The sequence below is a fragment of the Strix uralensis genome, chromosome 3 (assembly GCF_047716275.1).
Source record: "Strix uralensis isolate ZFMK-TIS-50842 chromosome 3, bStrUra1, whole genome shotgun sequence".
NCBI lineage: Eukaryota > Metazoa > Chordata > Aves > Strigiformes > Strigidae > Strix > Strix uralensis.
Genome location: NC_133974.1, coordinates 105,135,742 through 105,153,964, shown reverse-complemented (window position 1 = coordinate 105,153,964; position 18,223 = coordinate 105,135,742). Strand labels below are relative to the sequence as shown.

Genomic DNA, 18,223 nt, shown 5'->3' with positions numbered 1-18,223 from the left:
TCCCAGCTCTCTCAAACTCTCCTCATAAGAGACATGCTCCAGCCCCTTTATCATCTTAGTGATCCTTTTGTGTCATCCACAGACTTGCTGAGGGTGCACGCTTCCCCCATCATCAAGGTCATTAATGAAGATGTTGAACAGTATTGGCCCTAGTACGAACCCCTGGGGTACCCACACCTGTCTTGCCTCTAACTGGATTTTGTGCCACTGATCACAATCCTCTGACGCTTCTCTTCTCAAGCACATACAAGAAAAACATTTTATAGTTCAGATTACTCTCATTGTAGAATAGATGAGATTGACAGGCCTCTAAATTTTACCAGCTCCCTATTACGGGCAGTGAAGAACACTAGTGAAACCTGCAAATAATATTTAAATAAAATATTTTGCAAAAGAATTCACAAGCATTTGGTATTCCTTTTACAGATTTCTCTTTTGGTTTTGTATGGTTTTTGCAGTTTATCCTGCCTGTGTTATTGCTGCGATAGCCAAGTGCTGAAGTTGTGGCTGCACACGTGATAACGAGAAAATTGTTGTTGATAGCTTCCCCTCTGAATGCCCATGGTCGCCGTTCCCTCCTTCCCTTGACACGTGTTTATAATTACTTTTCACCTTTTAGTCTTTTATGCTTGGCAGATGAATATCTCAGGAAAAGTTAATTTAATGATTTAATATGGTTAATCAAAGTGGTTCGACTGCGCCTTGGCTTTGAAAGCACTCTAGCTAGGGAGTCTCTCAGAAGAGATGGGGCCTCCTGCCAGTGACTGATAGGCCCAGGCTCACCGGCGGGGCCACAGGGCCGGGGGACGCTCACTGCCAGATTGGCAAACGCCCATGTTCAGAGAAATGTTGCCAGCTGAGAGATTCTCCCTCTCAGGGAGGGCTCTGTTGGGCCCAAGCAGGCGCTGCCAAAGCAGCCTGTGGCTCTGCGCCCTGACCATGGCCTCCAGTGGGTTGTGGGAGTCACAGGGCCTGCCGGGGCAGCCCCAGGCCCCACCATGCTGGTCAGGGCCCGCAAGGCCTGGGACAACAGCTGGCGGCAGTGGGGCCGGCTGCTCCCCACAGGCCGGGAGCTGAGGATGGCTGCGTCACACACCAGGGAGTGCCTGCGCTGGCAGGGTGACCCTAAAATCAGCTTGCTGTCTGTGGTGGCTCTTAGAAAATGTTGCTTTCTTCGGGGTACTCTGATCTACATGGGGCCTGTAAGGAATTACCACAGCCAGGTAGTTTGCCACATGAAACTATTAATGAATTACTTGGGTATTATTTTCATGCACATGAAATTACTTGAAAGCTCTTGGTTTGCAGAAATAGTTTGCACTCAACACATTCTTATGTTGCAGTTAATTAGATTTTGTAAATTTGTAGAAAAGAATTGCAAACCAACTAATGTAAATATATGTACGGCCAGAGCACTAGGAGGACTCCCAAATCCCTACTCCAAGTTGGGACAAATTTCTAATGTTCTAAAACTTTTTACGCAGGTACAAAGAGTCACAACGTACTAACCAGGTTTGGTATATTTAGCTTATATTTACTTACAACTAGGATCTGACAGAACATTTAAAGTAATAAAAGGTGAAACTTTGTATTGAAAATACAGTTTTGAAGAGCTGCTTCATCAAGTGCTTGAACCACACTTAAATACAAGAATGATTGTCTTTCAGGTAAAGTATTTCTCTTTATCATCATTTTGCAGAAGTAACCTTTGGTTAGAAGCACAGATAGATGACAGAACTAAATATTTCCTGTAGCCAGAAGAATGGTGGTATGTGCTTTACAGTGCCAAGCCACAGTGTGTGAGATGTGGAAGGCTGAATCCATCCTTCTCACACGAACGGGTATCATGTACTGAGACCCATGTAATGATTAGGGCTGCAGTGCTCGTTGTTGGCCTGTTTGTCCCTGTGGGGGTGTCTTATGGAGATTTGGTCTCTCCATCTCTCATCCATATGTACACATATCTCTCTCAGTGGGAGGAGATGGAGGAGTATACCAGAAGTTGCATCTCAGCCCCTGTTCAGATCCCTGTTTGACTGCGGCAGGTAATACAACATAGGGTAGCCAGTAGATCTGTCTGTGCCCCTTAGGTTTCTGTGAGTTGCCAGGTGGTGCTTGAGCTCCTAATGACTCTAAATCAGTACAGAATGTAAGTTTGTATCTCCTTTTATTTAGCTGGCTTTAGCAGACTAGCAGCATATTTTTAATATATGCATTTTAAAACATAAATGATATTAATATTCTGCAATATTAAGGTTCTAACTTGATTGAGTTTAGACCTAAATGAATCTTGTTTACAGTCCAATGCTGTTATATAAATTTATTCATATGAAATGTAAATTGTCTGATTAAATAAACCTGAACATTTTATCAAAATTACATCAGCTCTTGGCTACATACCAATACTTTCATTAATAAAGAGAAATAAACTTCTCAATGTTTGTGAGGACGGGAAGGATTATTAATATGTTTTTTAAAGATATACTTTAAAAAGTTTGCAAAGAAGTTGTCATTCTTTCACTCTTGCAGACTCTAAAAATTAATCCTCCTGCAGAAAATGAATAACACAGTTATCTGGAAGGATCAAGAGTAACGTAGTGTTAAATTATTACAGAACCAATACTCTCTGTGGTTAATTAACTCTCGGTGCAAAATTGGACTGTTGGGTTAAGGTTTTCTGCAAATTCAAGCAGCGAGAGAGTTGTCTTGTATCATGGGGAATGTAACAGGCTTCCTTGAACCACTGTAACCTGAATTGCTTCTTCAAGACCAGTGGAGCTTGTGTACGGTTGGTTATGAAATTTTTCTGTTGGGGAAAAAAGGCATCTTCCAAGCCACAGAAATCCAGTAACTAAAGCAAACTTTTTTTTTGTTGTTGTTGTTCTTGTAAGCCAAAGAGTTGGAACAGGTGACCTCTTGTTCAATAATTCTTCAAAATTTTATGACTCATACTATACTTATGGCAGAAGATGCTTTAAAAATGCAGATGTATGCGACAGATTGATGTGCACAGGCTTTCAGTCCAGAAATGCATATGTAGAAGACGCATGTACTTAAACAGTTTTTGCTACAATCTGTCAAAAACACAAAGTCAGTTGAGGACTTCCTTTTCTGGTCAGTGGACTGTGATTAAGTGTACTGTGGCAATGATGCATCTCGACACACGAGTGACTTTGTTGGACAGATGCTGTACGACCTCAGGCATTCAAGTTGGCTAAATAGTCTTTAGGTTTGGGGAGGATTTGGTAATTTATTTTTTTTTAAGAGCTTAAACAAGAATTAAAGTAAATCTATAAGGTGAAGTGTTGTTTCAATTGCACTATGCGTATTTCAAAATAGGTCCTTATGAAGTAGAGTGTTAGGGAGGAAACCATGAAAAAATCTGGCAAGAAAAAATCCATTTGGCAAAAAATATACTCAGCTTGTGAAACAAATGGAATTTGTGTGGGTAAGCTCTGTGGCTGACTTCAGGAATCTTAATATTCAGTAGCAGAGCTGAGCTTTCAGGCTGTGTATGAACATAGTGCCTGGTTATGATTAAAATTAGCTAAATTTACCTGTAAAAAAAAAAAAGAACTGGCTTTGCAAAATTGTCCTTTTCCACCATTTTAGCTGAGTGCATTTTTTTGTGGAAGTGAGGAAAAGAACTTTAATATTTGTGTTACATCTGTACGATTAAATAGCTTTTTTGTGTCAGTTGTGTGTGTAGGAAAGTGGGTTTAGTTTTGTTTTTATGGGAAGGCTCCTTCAATAAATGTAAAAAACTCACCTCAGTTTGTATTTGTTTAACCAATTCATTATTCAGAAGTAGAAGTTCTATAAGTTACCATAAACAAGGGTGTCTTTTCATCTCTGAAGATCTGGTGGTGTTTTGAAGCAACTTTCTGAAAAAGCAGAATGACGGATTGGAACAGTGAAGCAGCTGCTTTCATAAAAGTCTTTTAACTGGATGAGGAAACTGCTAAAATGGTATAATTGTCTTTGAATCTATTTTTCAGCGTTTGTGAACAGAACATTAGTCTTCATACTTTAGTGGTAAAACAGGTTTTTTCCTTGATGAGAAGTACTACTTTTTCAGTCAGAGTATTGTGGAATCTGGCTGAGCTACCTAATGTATGAGACCTCCCTTTTAGATGTACGAAACAAAAGAAATGTCTGTTTTATGGAGAAGTGAAAGAAAGAAGCTGGATATTTCATCTTCTTATATACTGTATGCGTTAGAATGATGAATGGACTGGATATAAAGATGCAACTAACTCTGACTAGTCCACACGTCCATTTTACCATAAATTCGTTGTTGACCCTCTTCTACTGTCCGTGTCAATGTTTGTATCCCTTATCTGCAAGAATGAACCTAGCGTTTTCTCTCTGACACAACTCTAAACCTCAACTTTAAAATTGCAAATAATTAAAGAACATTTAAATAAAAGTATAGAAAATTAAATACTAGTTTTGCATATAAAGTGGGCTTAATGTTCTAGGTGTGATTCCAGATCACTCTTTTAGACTGTTAACTTTACATTCATATTTAACAAATGACATTATTCAGTTTCATGGGGTCACTGTGTCAAAATGTCTGTGTTAGAACTTTAATTTATTTCCACAGGTTCTTTGAGTGGGCAGATAGGAGTGGTGTGTTAGAATGATTTACTGTCTCTGATTCCCCATGTGGATTTTAAGGCTTGGAACGTAGTCTATGATGTAAATTTTAAGTCTAGATGGATTCAGCTGCTCTGTAGTGGCAGGCTGAATGAAGGGTACTCATATCCCAAATGTGGGAGGCTGACCCTCTTCTTAAATATTGATGATGCCTCTAATTCTATCTCCTGATCAAAGTGACAATTTATCTACCTCTCTCCTGTTAACATTAATAGAATATATGCAAGTGTGGCTGTGGCCAAATTTTACTTTGTTAGCATTCTGTCTTGGAAAGCCTGGTGCACTGTTATCAGATCAACAATTATTCGGTATAGACAAGAGATGCCAGTCTGAGAGTGTGATAACCGGAGTGAGGGAAAGTTTTTTAAAGCTGTCAGCCAACTTCATTGGATCGTAGGCTATTTTTTAGTACAAAATTTATTTTGCTGTGTTATAAAAAATAATTCACGTGTATCAGTGATGATCTTTGCTATGGGACTGCTGACTTTGTACTCTAAGATAGTCAGGCACCAAGTGTAAATTTCACTGACTGACTAAAAGTGCAGAGGAAATGAGTGGGTAATGAGAGCAGAGCAGCCAGTTCTTTAATTGAATTAAAAGCCGGGTGACACCAATGCAGACACCTGTCCAATTACAGACAGGCCAAGGTGTTTACCATTGCTGTACAAGCGATTTGAAGATGACAGAAATCTTTCCGCCCACAGATTAACATAATGAAGGAGAACAGATTACAGTGGATGCTGGCCAACAGATAGGTTGGCAGCTGAGAAAAAGTAGTTTGCTGAAGTATGTAAATAAAATCTGTGCACTTTCTATTGCCTACCTATGCAGCACATCTGTTTCTTTGTTGAAAGAAAATAGTGCAAGAGTACATGTGAAGGAAAAACAGTAATTAGGAAATGAACAAATTATTTTTTTAAGTTGCTGCCTTTGCTGAATAATTTTTTTTTTTTTTTAACATAAACCTCCTGTTGCAAAAGGGTTTATTTGGTTGTGGGTTTTTTTCCTCAAATTCTCTGTGCCCTCCAGAAATCTACCTGTGCAATGTACACTGTGATATGCTGCAGGTGTTTTATATAAAACCTTTCTACTTTGTCAAAAGTAAACCAAACAGCCCAATCCAAACCTTCTACAGCTACGGGCATCTTTCTGAATATGTGCTACTGCAGCTCTCAGTGCCTGAAGCCATTGGTGACCCCACAGAATGTCTTCCATCAGGAAATGCAAGGAGCATTAATTCACTGCTTCATAAGAGAAGAATGCTACAAGTGCTAAACGTACAAATAAAACTAAATTGCTTCCTAAAGCACAGAAGAGTGAATAGAGAGATGGCATATACACTATACCATGCTCCTCTTGACCGAGAACTTGCAAATGTCACAGTTAGAGGATTTGGTTTCTGCATGTGTTTATTTGCAGAAATTTTATACTTTCTTGTGTTTAACCATCTATGATCTGGAAATAAGTGCTTTGTACTAAGTCTTACGCAAAAAAGATGGGTTTTTGACTGATGAAATTTCTGTGCTGAAGAATTTACTGTAGATTCCAATATTCCTGCTTTACAGGGATATTAATGCTTTAAACCATCATTATTTCCTATTTTCTGCCTTTTTGAACACTTTTAAAAATATTTGCCTTCCATCACAGGGAGATTACAGGCAATTTGCTTAGGTGGTGGCTGACACAACGTTCTTTTTCTTTCCTGTCACATTTACCTTAGATAGTAAGATGGCACAGCATAGCTCTCCACTGTTAACTGGGGATTTGCAAAATCAAAACTATAACCAGAAAGAGCAGATTCTGATCAACTGGTTTTAGTTTAATACTACTCTGAAGTAAATGTGATTACTTCTGAATATCTCTTTATGTGTATGAGTCGAACTGGACCTCAGAGAACTCAAATAGAAAGATGATTGCAGTGCCAACCTTTAATTTTTTTTTTGATTAGTCACAAGAAAATACACGAACATTACTAATTCAGTGAAATCTAGTTTTCCATGTGAACACATCTGTTAGTAACCACATTCACGGACTTTGATTGTCCCACTCAGAAAATAATATATTTATGCTGTAGCTGTTAACTTCCAGCATCAAAACCTTCAGGCCCTTTTTGTGAGTGTAAAGGGTTTATGTGGGGAAAAAAAGACGTCTTTTAGTGAAACCCAAAGGTATGTTGCATTTCATGTAGTAACTTGCTGAAGAGTAATAATAAGGACTAATTTCTTCTACTTGTTTGTGTACATGTAATGCTGAGAGGATTTGCAGTCTTATTGTACTATGGGACGTTTGACCAAAAATTGTGGTTCTCTAAGGTACTGTTGGTTTTGAAGCTACTTTGCAAAATCCCAGTGTCAGGCAGTTTCAAAACAACATAGTTTGCTATAATTTTTTTTTTTTTAGTGAAACACCCCATTGATTTTACTAAAAGCTGTGGGAGTCAAGGTGAGAACGTGATTTGAAATAAAACTTGACATGAATTGGCCTTCTTTTAATTACTATTGCATTTTTATTCCACATTACTTTATTGTCAGACCTACTTTGAAATGGGAACTGCTGATGTTTCTGAAAATGACCGTAAACCACTTTTTTTTCCCCATGTATTCCTTTTGTATATTGCAGTTCAAAATACTGTGTAACTTCCTGAAGTGGTAAGCAGTGATTTGCTACATTCACTACAACAAAGAGCTGATTGATTTGTGGGAATGTATAGCAACTTCTCTTCACTAACATAAGCAGGACCTGGAAAAGCATAAGATCTTTTTTTCTTATAAACCTTTGGGTATTGTGTCACCTGAATTATGTTACTGTAGTAGTATAGCAAATATATGGTCTATGTGCTGCCACTGAAGTAATGGAACACAAGTGGGATGTTTCATATAAAAAAGAGATTTCAATTTATGGATGAATAGGAGCAACATTGGAGAGGAAGTATTAAAAAAATTTGCACTGGGAGACAGTGAAAATTCCTTGGAAAAATAAAATGAATAGCTGAAAAAACTTTGTGAGGCAGGGACTAAGAAAAAACCTCTTTTGTTGTCACTGTTACATTAAAATATACACCTCAGTCTTGAAGTAGTGTCTTTTATAGTAAGCATAACTAAAGAAACTTAGCTGCATCATTACTATTAAGAATAGATTAAAATAACATTTACTCTTAATTTATTTTGCAAAATTTAAGTCATGGCATAATAGGAATGAAATCTTAAAATAATTTTTCTTTTTCGCCTGTAAGAGTGGAAGCCTGTAACAGAAAACTTCATCTTTTTACTTCTGTCTCTGTATGTATGTAATCAGTCTGTACACTGTACATGCATTACACCTTGCTTTCTTCTGTTGCAGGCGTATTGACAGGCTTGCATCCCTTCACAAACTATGCTGTAACCCTAACTGCTTGCACTTTGGCTGGCTGTACTGAGAGCTTGCATGCATTGAACATCTCCACTCCACAAGAAGGTAAAGTAATTTCAAAGGTCTTGACTTCCACATTTCAGTCATGAATAATAAAACAGGAGAAGAGCTAAATGCTGCAAAGCCATTTGCTGGAAAACCCCAACCTAATTTGATGACAAAGTGCATTGCCAGACCATAATTGCTCCATTTTTTGGGGGGGTGCGAAAATGAATCAAACTCCATACCCTTTAATGACATGCATCTTTAATAGCTGTAATGCAGATTAATGGGCTTTTTAATTGCTGTTACATTGTTCATGCAAGAGCCTTGTCATTAATATGAAGCATCTGAAAGATTAATGAAAGCTTCCTCATTTTACTATGGCTCAGAAGTAAATCTAGAGACAGTCTGACTAAAAAGAATTGATTGTATGGCACAGTATGAAATTGAGAATCAAACGGTTGATTTCTGTGGTTTCTTTTAACTGCTAAACACCAGCAATAGGCAACAATTATTTCAGTGTGATGAAACCTCCAAATGCCGATTGAGTTATTTATTAATCACTGTTCAGATTTTCCCTTTTTTTTCTAAACACTTTTACATGTTGTGCTCAAACTTAAAGGTTGTGAGTGCAAATTAATGTTTTCTATGCTTACACTAAGAACTAGTGCAGGAATAAAGAGAAAATACATTACAATTCTGACTTTACAGACTAGGCTGATAAGTAACACACATCAATTATTGGAGCAAATGCTCCCAAAATACCTGTGACACATCTAACTCCATTCTCAATTAAACATAAGGTTCACATCTTCTGGTTCTATCATCCTAAAGCCATGTTAATCCAGTTAAAATCATCAGTTACTCCAAATGTGTAACAGTTAAATAATGAAGACTTTGACATGTATTTATAGGACAGTGGTTAATCTTCCATGATGTGGAGTAGTTTTCAAATTTCCCTCCCTCCCACAGTTCTTTGGTTTATCTTCTCATGTAAACTGGGTAGTAATACAGTACCAATAAAACAAATAAAATTTTAGCATGAAGTTATGGGAATTACAACCATAATGATTAAAAGAATGCTGGGATGTTGAACTGCTGCCAAAGCAGGTAGTCATGCAAGGCATTGTCCTGATGGGACTGTCGTGAAGATTGCAGTCTAACATTGCTAGAACAGTGTTTTGATGTGGACATGTTAGCAACTGCCAGCAGCACCAATCAAATAAAAATCCAATTATCTCCTCTTGGAAGTTCTAAATAAGCTGACTGACTTTGTCTGTTGGCATTGTCCATGAAAGAGTGTAGCCTCTGATAGCCAAATAGTTAATGGACACTGTGATGTAAACATGAAATGCAGTATTGTATATTTCTTTCTGGTGTAATATAGTAATTAAAAAGTAAATTGTTTATGTCTTATTTTCTCATCTTAGTGAATAAAGCAGGAATTCTTACGTCTGTTTGAAAAAAACATCCACTGTTTTCAGATGTGCTGTCATATCGGGAAGGTTTAGGCAAGAGTAGATTTATTTATTTATTTTCGCCCCAGAGATCAAATAAAGCCATGGGGAACATGTGTTTCATCCCTCAGAAGAATTGAACAAAAAGTCAATGTGTGGAGTTTCTATTTTTGGATGCTCTTGTTGCATGCTCTTAGTAACAATAAATTGATGATACAGAAGACAGACACCATATCACACCCTCCAGCTATCCCTGTTTCCCTATTGAAACATTCATTACTTTATATTGTTTTCACATTGCCAGCCACTGCTAGTTATTGTTTTAAATTGCTAGCACAGAGCTTGTAAATTACAAGATATTCCTCCCAGACTAAGGCCCGAGTTCTGCTCCCCTTGCGATATTCAGTGGGATTGCTTGTGCTTCTAGCATATAACTAATTGGAACAGTGAGAGAACTCAGCTTTTAAATTATTATCCATTGCCAACTTCCACTATATTGCATACATAAAGTCTACACTAAACTAACATTACTAAGTGTATTGAATTATGAAAAGTCTGAAATAAGGGGTAGTACCTAAGAATACAGAATCTACATTTGTGATTAGAAAGAATGATCACTTTGTAGTTAGGAATCAAAAGCACAAAGGAAGAGAAAATAATTTGTATTAGAAAATGAACTGTACTAGCATCATGTACCCCTCCTGTTGCTCAGTGTTTACCACACTGAAAATATAAAGTTATATAAGCATAATTATTCTCCTAAAAAGCAAAGAGTTTATCCTTGTCTTTCACAGAAGTGTTTCTGTTTGGCTAGGAAGCCTCACATGTAATAGGAGAGTTCTCAAAATGCTGTTATGTTGCAAGTATAAAATATTTTCTGAAATTTCAACTTTAAGAAAAATCATTCTGGTAGTAGCTGCTCACTGCAATTATTTATTATTTGTGGAAATATGATGTTACACATTTTTTTCACCAGCCCCTGAAGATGTGCAACCACCCACAGCAATATCCTTTCCCACATTCCTGATGATGAATTGGAGTCCACCCAAAACACCAAATGGTATTATTACACAGTATACTTTGTATATGAATGGAGTACCAATTTACTCTGGAAATGGAACTAAGTATGTTGTAAAAGGTGAGTTTTCTGCTAGGTAGCATGTCAGATGAGTATCGCATAGTTGCTATGAATAATTATATGACTGACCCCTTCTTATTTCAGAGGAAAAGAAAAATAATTTTAAAATGGGCCGGATACACTTTAAACCCTGATGTGTTTCATTTTTTAAAGAATCCTTCATAGAACTCTCTGTTGGGAGTCTCAGAAATTAATGTCGCCATGGTATAGCTAAACGCTGTGCTGTGTTGTCCTCCTTCACAGGACCTGAGTCATCTTTTTAATAATTTTATAACTTTTTGATCTCATAACATCTAGCTCTCAAAGCAGGTAAACTGTAAGCTGTTGGAGACAAGATATTATGTACAGGTTTAATAGTTTTCCCTACTGTCTTCATTAAATATGATTAGAGAGACACGGTGTTGCATTTCTGAATAACCCATGTTTAATTCATTTGTTAAAAGCATGAACTAATAATCTGTTTTCTTCTGATACCAGTTATGCAATGTGTCAATAACCAAGTTATATCAGTACTCTTAAACTATTACATAGAAGCTAAATGACTGATATTTGGCAGTATGGTGTGAAGCATGGTAATCTGACTTCCTAATTTAATGTAACTGTGTAGTTTATTAAATTATGCAAGTTATTTGTTCAGACATCAGTCAAACAACAAAAACCAAAATAAAAACCAAAATATTGAACTAGAAATATCATAGCATAGCATAAGCACTATTCTGGACCCATCAGAATTTGTGTGTGGTACTAGGTACAAGTAAAAATAAAGCATTTCATATCAGACAACTCGGGGAAAAAAGGGTACCAAGACCCTACTTTCTTTTTAATGGAAGGCCTTAAAATTCAAAGCCATTTCTGCATCTTGAGTTAGTATAAAACATATTTAAAAATTCATATAGTTCAAATTTCTTTGCCTTGCACAGGCCATAAGCTACTGGTGTGGTGGGTCAGTTTTGACACTGAAAAATGAATCCAGTTAGAGAACCTCCTGAAGGCTGTTGATGATCGCTATAATAAATAGTGCACACTTTAAGTCAAACTTTTTCATTCTGTATTCAAAGGTAATGGATTTTTCGTAACCATAGTAACCTTAGTGTATTTCTGGATAAATACATGAGGTATATACATTCTGGTTTTATTTTTGAATATAAACTACCACATTATGTATTACTAATAATATGAAAAATAGGATATAGGTTAGCATAATGACAGCTCAAACTAGTGTGCATTTTTCTTCTGCAAAAAAATAAATATTTATCAAAAATATAGGTTCAATTAATTTCTCCCCCATCCCCCCCAGTTTTCTGGTATTCGTGTAGTGCCATTTATCTTTTTTGCAAGATCGCCATTAATCTCTTATTGCCATACCATAACACTATTCTTAAGAATTTTGAAGTGCAAATAGTTGTGTTTCCAATCTGATTAAAGTCATTACTGAAAGTGCATCACAGGTAGTTTTACTGATGCGTTTATCTGCGACCTAGTTATAAATTGACAAGCAATATAAAATGTTTGAGGAAAATCTTCGCCATAGTATATTTTGTTTGGTTTTAGATTCATGTCTGATTCTATTCTGACTCATAGCCAAAATGAATGTTTATTGATAGAAATTGTGGTCAAATAATTTTTTAACTGTTCTTTGAAAAAATAGAAAAGGATAAATTAAAAAGGGTCAGGACTTGATTCCTTATGTTCTACCTCTAAATCTTGAATGATACATCAGAATACATTGAGCTAAACTAGTCTAAGGAAAAGTCATCTGGTTCATAAGCTTCCTAGAGGAGCTCTTGTTGCTTTTATTTAGAAATTATTTATTTATATTTTTCTAGAAATTTTGATACTTTTGGTCTTATTGAGCATTTCATAACTTTGTTTTCAATTAATTTTTTTAGGCAGACATAAGATATAAAGAGAGCAGAGAATCTTGCTTATTCAAAAGAGAAGGCTAGCGAATCAGATTGTGTTGCTCTGTGCAGTTACAACACAAGAGTCACTCTTGCCTACCATTCTGAACATGGCATGGAGATCAGTCTGTTTACTTTGGATCTATTTTATTTAGCTGCCAGTTTCTCATTCTGCCTGAGGGGGAAGAGGCAATGTGAGCCAGCAGGCTGGGATTTGGGTCACTAGAAATCCCAGTCGTTCTGAATCAGGTTTATTCAAGATCTTGCTTGGATCTGCATATATCTTTAATTCGACCTTGGTTTTGCTTCCTTTCAGAGCTCAAGATTTTCTTCTTTGCAGGCTAGAAGTAGCAGAAGTATAACATAATCTTTTTTTTTTTTTTTTTTTTTTTCCCCCCAAGGGTTATGGTTTTGCAGCGAAAAGTTGCAGCTTTTGACTTTCCAGTGTTATACGTGTCTCTTTCCTACCTTTTCGGCTTTTCCCATATTATTATCCTTTTCCTTTCAGCATTTATGCTACTGATGTTGGTGACTTACTGCCTCAACATAGTATGTTATTGACCCTAAGCAGAGAGACAAAGTTCATTGTCTCTCACATGTTTCCTATTCATTCACCAAAATGATTTTCCTATTTTAATAACTGTACGACTGTGTCCTGACCAGGAGCCTATACCAGAAAGTCATAGATTCTTTCTGTGTTTTTTGAAGTGCTATATCTATTGAAACGGTTTTTTTAAAACCTTTATTTTTAGGAAGGCATCAATTCTATCTAAAAATTAGTACTTCACTGATTTTCACTTCAGACCATGGAAAATGCAATCAGTTTAGGCCCACACCAATTAATCCATAACTTGAGGAGGGATATGTTTTCTCAACACCATAATTGTGAATATATTGTTAACTTAGTTCCTGATCTTGACAGTTGTTGAGGGCTTGAAATACTCATTGATTTTCATGGAAATTCGAGTGTTTGTTTCCTCTAGGGGTTGAGCTGTAATTAAAAAGGAAACCCTTTAAAAGCACATATGGCAAATGTACACTTTACCACATTGAAAAGGGGGACCCATTAGGCATCCATCATCCATTAGTGTCTTTAAATATTTTCCCCATATTGACAACTTTGGTTTCTGTGTTGTGAGTAATAAAGCACCAAAATTAAGCCAGCCCCTGTACCGCAACACTCTTGTTAACTGTCTGTCTGCGATTTTTCTGCTTCCAGCCTTTATGCATTTGCCTTACTACTCTTCCTCATGCAGTCTGAGTGTTATTTCACATCCTGAATTCCATTGAAAGCCTAATGGCTCCAACGGGTACGGACAAGCCAAGAGGAGATAATCAGTCCAGGGTCCCAGGTGGAATTTAGGCTGTGTGAATCTGTGCCCCTCTATTCATGCTTTCAGTTCCTCCGTGTGAGAGTGCAGAAGCCCCTGTAACCAAGACCGACAGCTGCAGCTCAGGAAAGCAGTTGCAATAGGTCTGCTCCAAACCTGCATACCTTGCTGTTCTCCAGAGGTGACCAGCAGCTGTGAGGAGATGGAGAAGCTTGTACAGCTATCTTCAGAATTCTTAACATATCCACACTGATCTTATGAAGGCTTTTGATTTTAGGAAAATTTGAGATGATTTTTCCTGTAGAGAGGAAAATATGCTTCTCTCGCCCACTCACAGGCACATCCAAACACAGACAAAATTGAAGCTTCTACTTTGAAACATGGAGATATCTTAATGTCATATTTTTTTCTGTATTTTTAAATTTAAGCAAGGTATTCATTCTTGGTTTATCTTTTCTTTAAATTAGTGTCAAAAATTTCCCACCTGCCTTAGATGAAAGAGAAATCAGGGTGGGTTTTATACTGAAAATTATTAGATTGCAGTGGCCTGAGCTGGTGGTGCCAATACCACCGGCAGAAAGGTGGTCTAATAAATGCAGAAAGGTGTTGTATAAGCAGAGACAGTGATGATCAGATGTGACCCAAGTGCCAAGTTTTGTCCTGGTGGAAACCTTATTGTTGTGAAGAAACTTCAGAAAAAAGATTAGAGCAAAATATTTCTCTATTCTTAAATGCTGAGCATTTGATGGACTAAGCAAAGGTGTTTGTTATCTAACATGTTTACAAAGGGAAATGACTTTGTAGATATCTTTAGCAAACAAAAAATATATAAATCTATTTTTGCACTCGGCACTGAGAATGTACGTCTGCATTTGCTGCAGCACTAGATACTTGACAATGTTAACAAATTGTGTTCTTATCATTTTCCTAGCAGAATCTAATGGTTCTCATCATGAATCTTTAAAAGGAAGATATTCTTATTAAGACTTAGCTGTATGAAACTTATTTTTCTCTGCCAACCTGAAAGAAGTGTTTCCAGTTTTTCAGGAAAGAGATCCTGTCAACTCTGTTACAAGGGCAGATCCTCAACTGAGTTAAATGAGTATAGAGTTATCCTAAATTACATGCCCAAGAGTTTAAAAAACTGTGACAGCCTGCTTTGTACCAGATTTCTGCGCAAAATGTAAAGGAGAACCTTAGAAAATGTGAGAAAGAGCTGTCTTCACAATTTTGTCTAAGAGCGTGAACTGAGCTTTGGCTTATTCAAATTGTTATTTGACCTGAGTGTGGAAAGGCCGATCCTACAAAACCAGGATAGAATAGGAGCCTTGTTTTTCTGTGAGGAAGAGGCAGATGTCTGACATCTGTGAAAAGAGGGCTTAGCATATCTGAACTCAAAAAATGGGAGAACCTCAAATTAGTACCTGTATTTTTTTTTTTTGCGTTGCTCTAAACTGGTAGTAATTACGGTATACGCTATGCCCAGCCATGCACAATTATTACATTTTAGTGAAAAATTGGCAAGGTTTTTGTCCTTTTTATCCCTGTGACTACTACTGCTTGTTTTAAATGATAGATCATGATAATAAAAGCAAAATCTATCATAATATCAATATTGTACTAATTGCCAAGTGAAACAAGTTGAACAAGAAAATCCACAGACCTATATGTAGAGGATAATTGCAATAAGATGTGTCACTGCAAGAAGCTGAATCATTGAGAAGAAAATATTTATTATGTTAGGTTTAGGATCTAGTTCTCATGGTTACTTTTCATACTGTTTTTAGCTATAGCTGTGTTCAAAACCACCGATTTCCAACCCTAAGGATTTGCGTTCCTTTGTTTTAGGTCCTGCTCAAAGATGACAGGCAGCTTTTGCCTTAAAGGACAAACAATAGAAAAATTCTGTAGTCATCTGGTATGAGTTTATTCCCCATCTTCCAGGTTGCAGTGAAATATATATAAATACCAAATGAACCCAGTCTGCTCTTTCACTAGAGTGTTTTGAAAAGAGCAGTTTGCTATCCAATACAATGTTAGCGCTAGATTTATGTATGTTGTAACTCTGAATGTCACAATTCCTCAATTTTTTGTGAAGCATGGACTTATTTCACACCGTTGTGAGCAATGAAAAGTTAGGCTTCACGTCTTCACAGTTAGAACTGGTTATCTGAAATGTCTTGCGTGGGATCCAGTGAGATAAGCCCTGGTGTCTCTTTCTTATTTTAGGGTCTTGCAGTACCATGCTACAGTTCCAGGCCCACCCCATGTATTTGGTTTTGCAACATATCCGGCTGATAAGGTGTACAGGAAATAACATGTTTTTCCAGGATGACATATAAAGAACGCCTGCTGCTTCAGGCTTTATTCTGGCCTGAGTATGCATTTAAGTAAACATATATTGGTGCACCTAGCACTAGAGGGCAGAGTACACCAGTCTTACAGGAGAAGCTGCCTTCCTCTAAAAGTTGTAGGCGTATAAGAAAGCACATTTGATACACCTGAATTGGCAACACTGACATTGCCAGTGACCGGTACTATCGTAATTAATTCCGCAGACCCAGAATGCAGATTCAGCAGGCACAAAACCAAAGGGCAAACGGGCTGTCTGAGTCTGGCATTCCTGTATTTCAGCTTCAGACAGAAAGATCTGGTACACTCATTGGACTTAATAATACAGATCTGGGGAATTTAGAAGGGAGGGGGGTGGGGTAAGGGTAAAAGCATTATGTTTATTTGTAGCAGCTCTGTTGTATCATTTTCTATTGCAGTGCATTAGTGCAGTGTTAAATAAAATCTGCTTATTTAAAATCCTTTTAAATAGTGTTTAAATATTTCCTGCTGATACAATCTGCTAAAGTAGTTATCCTTGCTGCAGATTTCAGTTAACCTTGTCGCAGATATTAAGCCTGAAGCTACACAGACTTTTAGGGACCTTGATTATAGAGCAAAACCTAATGGTGTCATTATAAAACCACAGCTGGACAAGCTTCTGGAGTCCTTGTCCTTTGATCAGATTTGGGTAACACAGCAAGCCAGGAGAGAACTCACGCTAACCCTGCTGGAATTGCTGAGCGCTCAGGTTGCTTGAGTACAGCTTTCTAAAAATTAAAATGCAACACAAATTGTAAAATGAGAGTGGTCGGTACCTCCCAATCTTCTGCATGTACCAACACAAACTGGAGCAAATAGCTTCTCCAGAGCTAATAGCTGTAGAACAGGGAGAGTCCTTTTTTATTCATTTTCTTTCTGGCAGCATAGGAAATATTTTGGCTCTGGGCTCTGTTTTTTAAACAAAGAAAAGAAAAACATTGATTTCCAGGCTTGTCTAAATTCCATGACATGAATTAAAACCGCTAAAAAACATATAACTGCCAGATTATTTTGTCCTGTGATCTTACTTCAGAATTAGCTGTCAGAATTAGACATATATAGGCTTCTAGTTCTTTATTTTCTCTTTCACAGATATCTAGATTGGTCAGCAGACTTAAAGATGCAAAGATCTCTTCAAAAGACACTGTGCACTGAGGAGGACCTATTTAAATCAATTGTTCATTGAGTTCAATTTGTAAAATTTAAATACATTTTTTTTTCATTTTGTTTTTGTATTTTGGGGGGTTTTTTTGGTTTGGGTTTTTTTGGGTTTTTTTGTTTGTTTGTTTGTTTGGGTTTTTTTTCCAAGCAGCAGAGCTTACTGTCTGCACATTATCATCTTGGAAGTGTTCTGCTCTGTCATGTGGATTTGCAGATCTTCTCCAGGACATCCCCACTGCAGTTGGATAGCAGCAAATTCTTATTGTGCCAACTTTCTAAGATCAGTTTGTTGTAAACTGATGTGAACCTCTCTTGACCAAACTTTCCCAATCTTTTTCACCCTGTCTACCTTCCTCTAGTATTTCTGAAGGATGTAATCTATTTCTCTGCATTTTGACTTTCATCAGTGAGAACTTCAGCGATACAGTTTCTCTTTGTGAGCGGTTGTCACATGGTGACCACTGTTTGCTATTAAACACTGAGAGATCTCCTTAGATTTGTAAGAACTAGAATATGCATTCTTGACCATGCTCTGCTCATAGCCTGAAATACTTTTTGTGGGATGTTAATTTCAGCAGTATGTCTGGTAGTTGTGGTTTGCCTGAAGCTAGTAAGGCAAAGTGGTAGGTTGTGTTCTGGTTTTAATTTTGCTGATAAAACCGATGCATGACTTTATAGTTTAAGCCAAGATTTCATTCAGTCAAACTTTTGTTAAGTGCTTTAGAAAACATCAGAAACTGTGCAAGGTTTTGTGTTTGACTTGTGAAACATATGTTTATAAATAAAGCATCTCCACTTTCCTGAGAGATTTTA

General features: G+C 37.0%; 1 protein-coding gene across 1 annotated transcript in view; it reads left to right on the top strand.

Annotated features, from left to right (window-relative positions):
• USH2A (usherin) overlaps positions 1–18,223 on the top strand; it is a 391,068-nt gene that overhangs the window by 162,126 nt on the left and 210,719 nt on the right. The window contains exons 30-31 of the mRNA XM_074863712.1: positions 7,999–8,112; positions 10,483–10,644. Coding sequence (XP_074719813.1) covers positions 7,999–8,112; positions 10,483–10,644 — 276 coding nt within the window. The remainder of the gene's footprint in view (positions 1–7,998; positions 8,113–10,482; positions 10,645–18,223) is intronic.